This window comes from Grammomys surdaster, unplaced genomic scaffold (assembly GCF_004785775.1).
Source record: "Grammomys surdaster isolate TR1022 unplaced genomic scaffold, NIH_TR_1.0 278, whole genome shotgun sequence".
Lineage (NCBI taxonomy): Eukaryota > Metazoa > Chordata > Mammalia > Rodentia > Muridae > Grammomys > Grammomys surdaster.
In genome coordinates this window covers 2,229,843-2,244,283 of record NW_021604719.1, presented here as the reverse complement: position 1 = coordinate 2,244,283, position 14,441 = coordinate 2,229,843, and the positions used below count along the sequence as shown (strand labels likewise).

The following is a 14,441-nucleotide window of genomic DNA, read 5'->3' as shown; positions in this document are numbered from 1 at the left end:
CATTTGCAGAGGGAGTTGCCTGAGTTGTGAGCTCCACGCCCTCCTTAGGAATGATGACATTTCCTTGCTTTGGAATTTGTTATTCACAGGTTTTTCTGAGTGCTGTTTCACAGATAAAAACCACAAGTTTGATCAGGAAGACCTTTCTAGACTCTTGTGAAGATGAGACAAGTCTGTCTTAATTACTCAAATTTTATTCTCTTTTGACGTGAAATTGTGGAACACTCAGATAATCTATATCATGTTAGTATCCCTATGAGAAAAAACAGGTAAATGAATGTTTGTTAAGCAATACCCATAAACTTTACTGAAAGCATTAGTGGTATTTAAAAAGTTTCTGGTTCATAACTCATAGTTGTTAAATGATGTTGGTGTTAAGATACTGCATCTTAGAGCAGTCTCTTACAATACAAACTCATAGACTTAGTTTACTTTTGGCTTCACAGGTCACAGGAATAGGCAGGCTGTGCCAGAGTCAGGGTAAATAACATTCTAAATGTGAGTTAGTTATACGACCTAAGTAAAGCCGAAATCTGTTAATACAGCCATGGGTTATTTTCACAACGTTATCAGATATATTGGTAGTAGTGAAGTTGTGTTTTCCCTGTGGGCAAAGTTATTAAAGTTCTTCACTTTCATAGAGTCCGGATTGAGCTGCCAGGCGCTGAAACTCTCCTTCAGGGTTAAAAGCTTGTTTCACATCCAAACCTTTCCCATTGAGTGCTAAATATTTGCTGAAAGTTGGTCGAACACGCAGCTGCTTAGGTGCTGGGAGAGTTTGGTTTGGGCGGGCTGAAATAAATAAAATTTAGTTCAGAAGAGTGGGTTAACAGATACCAATTGAACTTAGCAGTCACTGATAAACATAGTGGGAAAATGGTTCTGGAGGAACATTTCCCTGTATGTCACACAATTCTGAGCCAGGTGTTTCTCAGTTTCCTGGTTAAATTGGGTTGCTCCATGTCATACCTGTGACATCTAATCTTGTGTTACACGTGGTCACACCAGCTTCATTGACTGCTGATACTGTGTACCATCCAGCGTCCTTCTTGTTTACGTCTTTTATCAGTAGAGTTACTCTTCCGGCATTATCATGATATAAGCTGGAAAAAAACAGACGGAAACAAAGGGTCAGGAATGACATTCTTTTATCTGGGGTAAAAGTTTAAACGTATTGCTGCTTTATAAAATCTAACTAATAAGAAAGGGCTGTTAAGAAAGTCAAAGACTGTGTTTAATCAATACCATGTAGTTATTGATTTTTCCAAAGTTAGACGCTCCACCCATGAGTGGAGGTATAACTTGGTAGTAAGGTATCTGTCTAGCCTGCACAAGACCCTAGGCTAGATCTCTAGGAAACTCTTTCTTGCTCCCCCAGCAATTCTGTTTTAATCTTTCTATGCCATTTATTTTCTGTAGCCAAGGTTCTTCACTGCCGACAAAAGATGAATTCTAGGATCTTTTGTGTATTATTTTTAGGATTACTTGAATCTAACTTAAATATAGATTTTTAAGAATAGACAACCTAAGTTGGGCGGTGGTGGTGCTCGCCTTTAACCCCAGCACTTGGGAGGCAGAGGCAGGTGGATTTCTGAGTTCAAGGCCAGTTGGGTCTACAGAGTGAGTTCCAGGACAGCCAGGGCTACACAGAGAAACTCTGTCTCGAACCCCCCCCCCCAAAAAAAATTATATTTGTAGGGTGTGTAAAAAGCATAACTAGATGCATGCAGCCCATGTATACATCGGTCCAAACAGTCTTGTCTCACCTTATCCGATCAGTATTAAACTGGACCATTTCGTTGTTTCTTTTCCAGAAGAGCTTTGGCGGAGGGATAGCTGAGATCTGGCACTCTAGCTTCACTGACTCCCCTTCAAAAACTTTTTTACTCTGTGGTTTGAAGATAAACATCGGTGCTCTTTTATGCTCTTTTGCTGGATATTATTAGGAAATCAATAAAGGTGACATTAGGCCAAATTAAAATATTATGAAATTTTATACATTAACATTAAAGCTTTTAAAAGCAATGTGAGAATTGAAAGTCTTTTTATTGTTAGATAAAATACTGTAACATACATTATTATCTTACTATATTCAGAGTTCTTAAAATGGAATTTATTGATTTACTAAAATTATAAGCATGTTTATGTAGATGAGTCATTTCATCTACAGGGAGGCAGGGTGTATGATGGTAAGGGTAGCAGACAATTACAGTTCAGGTGCCTATAGGAGATGCAACTTATCAGTGGAGGGTTTGTATTGCACGTGCAGGGTTGTGGGTTCCATCCTCAACCCTACAAAAGAAAATCTCTATTGTCTCAATGAGCCACATAAAATTGGAACATTTTTGTTTACTTTCTCTGGGTCTTAGTTTTATCTTTTGCTAACTACACCTTCCAAAACACCAGAATCAAACCAACTCCAGGTGGTAGTGACAGATCTATCTGAATATGACAGAAGAGATGCTTTGTAAACTGTTAATAACATGGCAGTAATCATCAAACCACCTGCAACAAGAAGAAATAGGGAGTGGTGACTTAACACTGAAGCTGGCTTTTCTAAAGGAGAAAGGAAGAGGCTGGATGGATTTCAGCCCAGGTCTTCTTCAGCTGGAATAGGGCATTTCTTATGAAGCCACTGGCACAAACGTGATCCACTCAAAGCTTAACAGCACAAAGTGTGTGCATACTGGGCAAGCATGTACATCTGTGTTTTATTCTCTGTTAGCTTTGGTTGGGTTCCCTCAGTCTCTAGCATGATCTTCAAGATCTTTCATTGATTTATGCAGACTATAAGCTCAAGATCATTGTCAATCCTTTAACCCAATCAGGCTTTTATAAAACAAACAACGATTTATTAAATACTTCTTGTGAGATAATAGCTTAATGAACTAAATATGACATATTTAAAGTACTCAGATTGTAAAATTTAAAAACTGAACATGAGGTTTTATAGAGCTATGCTGCCATAGTGTGAGGTGGGAGTTTGTCAGACCTTGTTTTCCCAAAGAAATAAGATTTTCTGGGGAGGGGGAAGAGGGGTGATTATAATTGAACACTACTTTCCTAGTATGTACAATGTAGTATACAGCTAAAAATTAACACCTGCTCTCCGTCTTTCAAGTATGAATTCACATTACAACAGCCTATAACAATTCTATATCAGCATGAGTCAGGATGGTTACATTTTAGGCTATAGAGCAGATAAATTATTAGACTATAGTTTCTTCTTTGAAAGCATCTTCTAGCTATATCAAGAAATGCTTATATTATTTTTTTTGCTCCCTCTAAATTTATATACTATTCTCTCCATTGATTCTTGCTCAGCCACGCTCATTGCTGTTCTGTTCACAGTAGCTAGAAAATGGAAACAACCTAAATGTCCTTCAGCTAACAAATGGATAAAGAAAATGTGCATAAGTACATTACTAATAGTATTCCATTGGAATGGAGAATAATAATGATATTTGCAGGTGGATGGAATTAAAAATATATTGTGTGGGGTAATATAAAACCCAGAAAGAAAAACTTAGTATTTCATATGTGATTTTAAATCCAAGTCTTGGAGTAACTACAGAAATTAGAAAAGTTAATAATAATAATGATAATAATAATAAAGACTGTGGGGATGGGCTGCAGGGGCCCTAGAAAGGGAAAATAGCAGGAATGAAGGGGTAAAACATTCCCTTCCAAGGACTAACTTTCATAATACCAAAGGGAGCTATGCAAACCGGCCACAGGGTGAAGCACACAGTAGTCCTACATAGCTCTGATGGACAATGACCAGCATTCCAAGACAATCCTAAGGGTGCAGTAGTGGCACTCATGCATTGGCAGTAACCAATAGCTCTCTAATTGGACTTAAGAAAACTATATCTGGTACTGGAAGCCTATCCAGCTATCTGGGACTAGTAAGCTCATGAATCTTAGAAAAGAACATATTGCCATCACTTTTCTAAACCAGCATAATTTTTCACTGCACTCTAAGTGCTTATCTTTATGCGTACAGACAAGTGTAGCTCTCACCTCTCATCAAAGAAGCTTTGCTTTACAGAGACCATAACAAAACTCCACATCTGATCCAAATACAGTGAACAATTGGCTGTTAGGTACACAGCCTCAATGGATACATCTACCCCACAACTTCTGCACCAGAAGCTCAGGGAACATCTCAAAAAGGGGGCAAGGAGATTGTAAGAGCCATAGGAACATGAAGTATGTTGTGAGATTGTGTCTCACAGTCTAGAAATATAGGGAACCTTTGCTCCTGAAACCTCAACATTATGGCTGCCCACACAAGACCTGAACAAGGAAGACATCGAGTTCTGATGTGCTAACATGGAAGGGGGACTTCATAGGATTCCACCCTTAGACAAAGAGCTATAGGTAACTATCGACTGCTGAGAGAGGGAGAACAGGTCTTCTTTTTTCTAACTTTGAAAAATATATATTTTAATTAAAATAGTTACATCACTTTCCCCCTCCATTCTTCCCCCCAAAGCCCCCCTAATTCTCCTCTTTCCATGGCTCCTTCACTCTCAAACTTATAGCCTCTCCCTCCATGATTACTATTGGCATATGTATATGTATAATTTTACTAATTCTCTGATAAATACATTCTTCTTATGAAAGTCAAGACATTTTTCTATTTAATACTTTTCATGTACTTCAATTTTACTAGACACTCTTATATTTTTCTTTTTAAATTTAATTTCATTTGTTTTTAATTAATTATTTTAGTTTTTACATCCCAAATGTTGCCCCCTCTTCCAGTCCCTGATCCCAGAATTCTTTACTCCATCAACCTCTGCTTCACTTCTGAGGGGGTGCTTTCCCCTCATCCCCCATCTTGAATATTCCTCTTCCCTTGGGCATAAAGTTTCTACAGGATTAGGCATATCTTTTCCCACTGAGGCCAGACAGGGCACTCCTCTGCTACATTTTGTGTGTGTGGGAGAGTGAGGGGTGCTCAGATCAGGAAGGCTTAGTCTCTGGGAGCTCCCAAGGATCCAGATTAGTTGACACTGTCTTCCTATAGGGTTGCAATCCCCTTTGGCTCTTTCAATTCTTCCTCTGACTCTTCCATAGGGGTCCCTGACCTCAGTCCAATGGTTGGCTGTAAGTATCTGTCTCTGTCTCAGAAATGGTCTTCTTGATGGATTAGCCCCCTAATTAATTGTAAAACACCTGCTGGTAAGCTCTGAGATTCTGTGCCTATAAGCAATACTAAACAGACTCAGCAGAATATCTACCTGTCTTTCTGCTTGTCTGTCTGTCTATCTATCTATCTATCTATCTATCTATCATCTATCTATCTATCTATCTATCTATCATCTATCTATCTATCTATCTATCTATCTATCTATCTATCTATCTATCATCTATCTATCTACTATATAGCTACAACAATCATGGAAAAGGAGGCCATACATTTGAGAAGATCAAGGGAGGGGCACAGGAGGGGTTAGAAGGGAAGGGCATGGGAGGGGTTGGAGGGAGGAAAGGGAAGTTGGAAATGATGTGATTATATTTAACTTTTTTCGAGAAGAGAAAGCAGGCTGAGGAAGCCATGGGAAGCAAGCCAGTAAGCAGCCTCCTTAAGGCTTCTGCTTGTTAGTATTCTGCCTAAACTCCACCTCCACAGTTATCTGGCAACACCCTCCCGGTCTCCACGTGGTCATGGCCGGCCTCCTCTTCTTTCCTCTCTCTCTCTCTCCTCTTTCTCCACCATCTTCTCCCATTTCTCTCCCTACCTTTGCCCTCTGCCCTGAATAAGCCCCCTCCCCTTTGGAACCATTTGGTCTGGTGTTGTCTGTTCCAAGCTGCGCACCGAAGTCTAACACTGCTCAGTTCCTGCCTCCAGGTTCCTGACTTGAGTTTCTGCCTTGGCTCCTTTCAATAGATTGTGACTTGGGATATTTAAAATAAACAATTTCTTCATCCATCTCCCAGTAGTTTCCCCTAAATGCCTTTTTGTTGTAAGTGTAGACTGGTATTGCACTAGATTCTGTAGATGTTAACTGAAGTATGAAGTCCTCTGGGCTTTCCTTTCAAAATATTTTCCTTTGTAGCACTCTTTCTTTTTCAGCTATGCTGCCTTTGAAGGATCTCTCTGGAGGCTTACCCAGAACATCCAGCTGTACTGTGAAGGTGGCTTCTCCAGCTCTGTTCCTGGCCACGCATGCATAAGGCCCTGCATCTGATGCTCTGACCACTTCGAAGATGAGAGAGTGGAAACCCTTCTCAGATACTATCATTTTGTGGAACTCATCTGATTGCACCGGTCTCCCGTTTAGATACCATGACACATCAGGGGCTGGAAGTCCACTCACCTAGAAATACAACAGAGCAGTTTTCTATTTATGACTTCAACAACTTTATCATCTGGATTTTGGGGTTGAAAAGGCAAAGCAGGAGTTTAAAATATATTTATTGTAAATTTTTTATTGTGAAATTAAAAATAGGATCAATATTTCTTTTAGACTATTTCAGAACACATACAATTCTTTCAAATACAACCTCAGGCTCTTTAAGATCTCTTGTGGTTACTTTATCTAGAACATTAATTTATATTTTATGTCCTACAAAGAATAGGGAAGGAATGACTAGCCTTGCTAAGTGTGACACAAAATAAAGTCCCACAGACAAGTATGTGATGCTTTCAATTTAACAAATAGCTTTTGAAAACAAAACTCTTGAGCTATAATTTTGTATATGAATGTTAGTTCTGTGAGTGTTTCTGTATAAAGAGATTCAGTCCTAATAGAAATTCTCATTGACAGGGAATCTGAAAAAATATTTTATGAGGATGGGTTCTCAGAATGAAGATAATCACAGTGTGGTATGGTATCTTTTAAGGCACCATCTTAGCCTGAAGACCTGGAAAAAGTAAGCAGGGTGGCTTGAAGTAGTTAATGGACAACTACAGATGCATGTGCATGAGACAACATGTTTTGTGTGTGTGAGAGAGACACACACACACACACACACAGAGTCCATGTGTATGTGAGAGTATGAATATGTGTGTGTGTAAGAGTGTATATGTGTGTGTGTGTGTGTGAGTATGTGTGTGTGTGTGAGAGAGTGAGAGTAAGAGTATGTGTGAGAATGTGTGTGATCTTGTGTGACTGTGTGTGTAAGTGTGTGTGTGTATGTTTGTGAGTGTATGTGTGTGAGTGTGTATGTATGTCTCCCAAGTACCTCAGTTTACTCAGCTAATGTTCCAAATTTTATGGTGTAAGTACTGTTTCTTATTCCCATTTTACAGATGAGATGACAAGGCACAGGGAGGTTAAATAACTCGTGGATACTTACACATCTGGAAAGTAATACATCCAAGATTTAAATTTGTGTCAACTTAGCTTCAGAATTTGTGCTTCTTTTCATTGTACATAGTGTTTTTTCAAGCTGTAAAAGTTTGGGGAAAGGGACATTTCCCCGAACTTAGTGCCCCATTGCTAATGTATCTTTAGCATTTAAAAACCTCTTACTTTAAAGTCCATTCTGCAGAATCTTCCTTCTTCGATTGACATATTTTCTGGCACTTGAATGAAGCGTGGTGGGTAAAACTTCTCCTGGATGGCATCCTGGTCATTTGCCTCTGCTCTGGAGGACGATCTACTTCTACAACAATATTTTAATAATAATTTGCAGCAATGTCCTTGTTTTTCAAATCACACAAGATAGTTTGGCCATCATGCTACAAAGTCCAGAGCTTCTTGTTTGGTCTGATGGCATAGTGACAGCAGAGAGAGGCCTTATGGGTGATATATTTAGTGACTTATTTGATTACTGGCAGGCATACACAACTTAGGCACATCTGGTACAAACTGAACAATTCTCTCCTTTTTATCAAGTTCCTTAAATTGAGCAATGTGTACCTCATACTTAGTACTAGGAGTTCCTTGTTGTGATAAAGTTATTTAATGTGGAAACATAGTCCTGACTATTCGACTAAAATGTTTTTTAAAATTCCCTTTGAGGTAGCTCTGAAAATTGTCATACAATTTTTCGACATCATCCTTGATTCTAGAAAATTCACACTCTGTTTTGAAAGAGTACAGTAAATGTGAAGACTGTATATACATACTGGATTTTAAGTGGAAATCAGTTTAGATTGCAAAATATATCTCTCTATACAAAGTAAACAAAATTACCTTACTTGTGATGTAGGAACTTGCAGCCGTGCATGTTCTGAATTATGCTGCTTGAGATTAAAAAAAAAAGAGAGAGAGAGAGAGAGAAAGTTAACATGTAATTGGTCTTCTTAAATGAAGCACAAGTAATTAATTACAGTTGAAAAGAATGTTTCTGTTTTGGATGTGATTGTTTCCGTATATCTATCATTTAAAATATAGCAAATTAACCGCCCATTTCTTTAGTGAGGACACCATTGAATTAGTAAGATGGATTCACATGTGTGATTTATGAAAATCAGCTGGACCCAACTCTGGTGGTAGGTTAATTTTCACTGTTTTATGCTAAAGGATGATGTGTCCCATGTGTTTGACATGGGGACACACAGTACAGGCTGTCCTTTAGCAAAGCAGGAATAGCCATGAGCTCACTTGTGCTGGCAGTAGGCAGAGGGTATCAAGCTACTGCCTGGCAGTTCCACTACATATTAGACTGGAAAATATGTCTCCTTTTAGATCATGGCATAAAATCTCATTGGACACCCCGAGAAATACAGATAAAAGTATAAAAAGTACTTGAAACATGAATTAGTTCCTGCTTAAGAAAGAAATATTTGCCTTTTATGTTTTCTGTTGAGTGCCAGAAAATTATTTCTGTTTGAAAATAAAGTTAGAGGTTGATGAACATTATAATTGAAGCAATTAGTTATATATTTAATGACTGCTTTGTATAACTATTGCTGTGCTTAGCACAGTGGGAGATTGAAAAAAGGTAGAAACTATAGCGTCAGCCCAAATACCTCTGAGTATCTATGAGAAGGACACAGAAAACCTGAGCAAAAAAATTAATTTGAGATGAATCTTTTAGTCAATGCATTTTGGCATTTTAAAACAATCTAAAAATTTTGGATAGTCTTAAGATTCCTTAAATAAAATGTCAAAACAACTTATCAATTAAGCAAACAGACAATTGTTTTTAGCAAAATATCAAAAAACAAAAATCAAACCTAATAGTTTAATAAAACTAAAAATCTTCAAAAAATTTAAAACAAGTTTTTGGTTTCATTATATTATCTTCAGAAATAAGGCATTTCAATCATAGCAAAGATGTATTTTTGTTTATAGTTACACTGTAATTGAACAATATTTCTTGTTAATGTCTGAGGATTAATGTTTGAGTGTATAAAACAGTAAGATTTACCCTTTAGAGCTACTATCTCTTTGTTCCAGTCCTGTCATTTTCCTTTCAAACACTGTCGTAAGTATTAACTAATTTTTAAAGTAATTTCCACTAGTAGATATAGTAGAGATGTCTAATTCTGCCTATTCTTGCCTATACCATGACTAGAGTTCATCATAGCAGATGCTCTGTGTAAATTTGTTGAATGGTGGATGAATGAATAAATGAACAGCTCACTGTTTAAGGCCTAGTTCTTACCCCCACTAGACTCTGCTCCATCCTTTCTACTTGGTCTAGTTGCCTTTAAAAGAAACAAGTATCTTTTGTTCTTATTTCATGTTTGTTCTCTCAATGAGTTCCCAGCTACTCTCTGTTGCTCATGTCTTTTTAGACTATTTAAGAGGGTGTGATAGGCAGGTTCCTGAGAAAGACAAAAAGGGTAATAGCCCTTCAGTTTGCCTTTCCCACTTTACGTGTGCCTATGAGTTAAATTATGTGTTATAATTAAGTTAGTCAGGTGCAAGTAATTTGTATCCACTGTACTCTGAAGTTAAGCCTTGGTTTTTTTTTTTTTTTTTTTTTTGGTTTGTTTTGAAAATGAGCTTTCATTCATCTTAGAATGCTACCGGATAGAGCAATTTTATTAGTTTTTTTTTTTTTTCAGCAAGAAGTGTGTTTAAACTCAGGAGCATGACATAAGGAAGTAGATATGCTACAAATGCAGCTTAAAACATCAAACAATTTATAAATTGCATAAAAAGGTGTTCCAAGATGGCCACAGCTGTGTGCCCCTATAGTCTCAGGTACCTAGCAAGCTCAGAAAGGGGGACCAATTGGACCCAGTTCTAGAAGTGAAGGTCCTGTCCCCAAAAGAAAAGCAGAGGCCACAGTTACATGTCAATCACTTAAATTTACCTGCGGGGAATCTTGGACATCACTGTTTTGAGCTTGAAACACAGCAGCAGCATTCTGCGGCCCTAACAACCTGCGAGCCATCTTCTCCTCATAGGTCAGTCTCTAGAGGACAGTGATGAGCTTTAGTAAGAGGCGTTTAAACAGGCACACCTCTAAAATCCACTTTAAGTCACAACTTCAAACTCTTATATAGTTTTTGAATTATACTTTCCACCTTTCCCAAAGAGCCTTGTCCTCAAAGACAAGTGGCCATTCAATCGTAACTTAAGAGCTTATATAATAATTACAGCTGTTTCAATTTGACCGAGAAAACATACACTAAGAAGCAAAAAATGTTGAGTCGATAGTATTTTTCATTAATTGCTTGGTAAGCAGAAATTTTATGAGAAGGTAATAGTGACTAATTAATTAATCAATTTACTCATTGAGAAAAGATTTCATGGAGCAAAGGCTTACTTTGAAATAAAAAGTCAAAGCTGACTTTCAATTCTTGGTTCTCCTGCCTCTCCTCTTTCAACCTCAAGAGCAAGGTTAATAGAAGTGTGCCAGCACAGTCTATACAAACATTCATTTGAGAGAATTATGTGTAAGACAAAAATTTCATTGTTTTATCTAGGATATCTAGGGCATTTTGTTTTTCTTTTCTGGTTTTGTTTGCTTGTTTTCTTATCCATTTATTACTAAAAATCAAAAGGCAGACTTCATATATAGTATTAAGGAATTGACAGCAAATGTCCCCCCACCTTTTTTTTTTTTTAAAAAAAAAAGCAAATCCTATATCTTGCTGCTTTTATGGGCATAGCTATATGAAAGACAGAAGAAACTTTTTTTTTTAAATGTGGAGCTGTGCTGGATATTAATCTTATGTTAGATAAGTGCTCTACCCGTGAGCTACATTCTCAGTCTCAGAACTTCTTATTGAAGTCAGGTATGTAACAGACCATTAATCATGGCCTTCTTTAAGAAGTAGATAGCTTATCTGAATAGATTTTGCTACCAAATTATTTATCTGTTGTTTCACAGTGTTGGTCAGCCTATTTGAAGCCCAGAGACCAGAAGAAATAAGCAAAAAGAACCCAAATAATGGTCCTAAGATGAGAGGAGGTAGGGTTGACAACCTTGGAGAGGCTGAAAATCAATTCTTGTACCAGCACTCATCTTTCTCTTTCCCTCTCTGACTTTTTTCAGAGCCTTCTCTGACCTTTTTCATGCTCTCTTTAACCATCCCTGTCTTGACTATGCAAAGGCAATATTCTTCTATAAGGGCTGTACACAGTCAAGAGCTGTACACAGCCTTTTCTATTATAATAGAGTAAATTAAGTCCAGTAAGGATCTTTGAGATTTTTGGAGGTCTCTTCAGACAGTGAAAGGAGGGTTCTGAAAGATATCTGTATTCCCCCTGAACACCCACGCTCCAGTGTCATCCCCTTCCCCACATCCTGCCTTTTTGTGTTTATAACCCCTGTGTGAATGAGTATAAATTACAATTTGAAAAAAAATTATATATCTATATTAAAAAAAAAGAAATAGATAGCTTGCCCACTTGGTTTCCGTTATGAAGAAGGGTGTCTTTGCATTTCAGCTTTCTTTCCAAATCTTGAATCAACGCTTCTTTTGATCCTTGGATTTCATGGTCAGGAGTCTTTGGAGTGGGCTTAGCATTTGCAGCTTGGGACGACATGACATTTACAGGTTGGTTAACTGGAGATTGTTGATAGCTTTAAAAAAGAAAAAAGAAAAAATGAGAAAGAAAATGATAGAATTTACTTCATTTTGTAAGCTGCCTTTAGATACATTGAATTTACCACTTAGAATGTCTATGTTTTTGAGAACACCAATAATCCTAATAACAGACAAGAAGGATATAAACATGGCTACTGCCTTTATCTTCTCTCATGGCAGGAGACATTTATACAGTAGGAGGAAGAATTTAGATACAAGAAGGGCACCTAGAAGAGTCCACCTAAAGAACTGTTAAATGAATTTTTTCAATCTTATTGTTGGATTTCTTGTGTGATGGAGAGACAGCTATCCAGCAAAATGTGCTTGAGTTGCCTTTCCTAGGTTTGAGAGAGCTGACTTTTTAGAATCTCTTTCTAGCAACCTGTGATCTCAGGCTAGGGATTGAAATTGCTGGTGTGAGAGTCTTTAATTGGTGAATGTTACCAATACTGGCTTCTTCTTTTAGAGCTGAATTGATTGACCTGCATACCATCCACGTTTTGTGTGTTGAGGAATATTCTACTGTTCCTCAGCGGGACCTCTGATTTTCATATTAATTCCCAGTTCCAGTTAATTTTATAGTCAAGATGATCCAAGCCAGTGCATAAAAATAACTGTTAAAGTAATGATGATTTATTCACTATTGTTAAACTGATATTTGGGGTCAGGGATAATTAAAGGAGGATAGAGTATGAAATATAACTTTTAAAAAAGACTGGGAAAAATAACACCAATCCAAAAGTAATTTGAAAAGTTCAAATTCTTATATAATATTATTTCTTAAATGTTTACTTAAGGCATTCTGAGCTCTCTCCAAGTTTCCACATTGATATTGGTAAAGAGCAGAGGCAGCAGTTAAGGGGTCCTGTATTTCTTGCTGTTGAGTGGCTCAAACTTTTCCTAGTATTTTACATTGTTTTAACTTGGTTTGCTGAAGTAGAACCATATGTGGGTCAATTTGTGTTATTCTAATTAATATGAGAAAACTGGCCACTGATCTAATGAACATTTTATGATGATCATGATAAATGTTCTCTAGTCATCCAGATCAAAATGAGATCAAGATTCATAAAAGGACTTGTGATTTCAGAGGATATGAAGCCCAAGTGGAGCCAGAGTGTTCACATTGTGGCCTGGGCGACCTGGAGATAATCCTAGGGCCACATGCAAACCTGATGAGTAGCAGATGCCATTACTCATTGTGGTACCATTTTATATCCACCAATAGAAATCATGGGAATGGGAGATACACTCAACAGAGTGGATATTTTTAAGTTGTAGTCAAGATATATTGTCTTAGAAGCTGATGGAACCCATTATCCCTTTACATTTAGATATTTCGATTTTTCAGTTGTTCCCATCTGTCCTTAACTAAAGTCTTATTTGTTCAAAACAGCAAAGAGTTAAATCAATGAAATATGTAAGTAAATAGTGAGCCCCCTCCCTTGTTTAAATTCCTGGGCCAAAGTGACAGAATTTTCTTGGCCCTTTAATATTCCTGCAGTGCATGCCATAATTCCCTGTAATGACTTTCAATTCTAGAGTCCCATCTGTTCGAGAGACACATGTACTTGGTAAATGAAATAGAATTAGAAAATTCTGTTCTCATCATTATAATTCACAAAAAGCCTGAGGGATTGCTAACCAAGCTTGAGAGCCACAGGATAGTGTCAGTTAGTTGACTCATTACACACCCTCCTCGTCTGCACATTAGATACATATGCACTAGACTTCAAATTCTTTCTTACTTATAAACTAGTGTTGTGTGTTTACATTGTTTTATAGGTCTTTTCCTTATCACTGACAACCCTGATCCTTAAATATGCTACAGTTCAGAAAACTGGATTACCCAGCAGGCTATTTGTTGAATGCCTCACAGCAAGCACTTTGGAAGGAATAATTAGAATTAAAGAATTCCCCTCACTTTCCACCCTGTGGTTTGATCAATTGCTAAAACTTTGCCTAAGAACTCCTTACAATTGAGAAGCAAAATAAGGCCTTCCAGTGTCCTTAGGTCAGAAACTAAGGGATTATTTTAGAAGACGGGGCAATCTTGAGCTCATCATAACAATGAAAGAATTGTGCACAAATGTTCAAAGGGCCAGGGCTTTCCACCCCATACAGCTGGACTCAGAACAGGTATCAAGTAGCAAAGGCAAGATTAGAAGAGTTATCTACAGTTGCTTAAAATGGAACAGTTAAAACTGGACCTTTGATCTCTGGTTTGGGTACCTCTTAAACTCTGTCTCTCTGTCTCTCTCTCTGTCTCTCTCTGTCTCTCTCTGTCTCTCTCTGTCTCTCTCTCTCTCTCTCTCTCTCTCTCTCACTCTCTCTTTCCCTCTTTTTCTCTCTTCTCCTCTCTCTTTTCTTTCTTTCTTTCTTTCTTTCTTTCTTTCTTTCTTTCTTTCTTTCTTCCTTTCTTCCTTTCTTTCTCTCTCCTTCCTTCCTTCCTTCCTTCCTTCCTTCCTTCCTTCCTTCCTTCCTTCCTTCC

The 14,441-nt window shown here is 37.6% G+C and overlaps 1 protein-coding gene across 1 annotated transcript in view; it reads right to left on the bottom strand.

Moving 5' to 3' along the window:
* Positions 1–335: 335 nt before the first annotated feature.
* Positions 336–14,441, bottom strand: part of Myot (myotilin) — a 19,082-nt gene continuing 4,976 nt past the window's right edge. Inside the window, exons 3-10 of the mRNA XM_028777216.1 lie at positions 11,772–11,946; positions 10,228–10,329; positions 8,154–8,200; positions 7,488–7,620; positions 6,122–6,329; positions 1,767–1,932; positions 970–1,103; positions 336–792 (exon numbers count right to left, since the gene is read on the bottom strand). Coding sequence (XP_028633049.1) covers positions 620–792; positions 970–1,103; positions 1,767–1,932; positions 6,122–6,329; positions 7,488–7,620; positions 8,154–8,200; positions 10,228–10,329; positions 11,772–11,946 — 1,138 coding nt within the window. The 3' untranslated portion in view covers positions 336–619. The remainder of the gene's footprint in view (positions 793–969; positions 1,104–1,766; positions 1,933–6,121; positions 6,330–7,487; positions 7,621–8,153; positions 8,201–10,227; positions 10,330–11,771; positions 11,947–14,441) is intronic.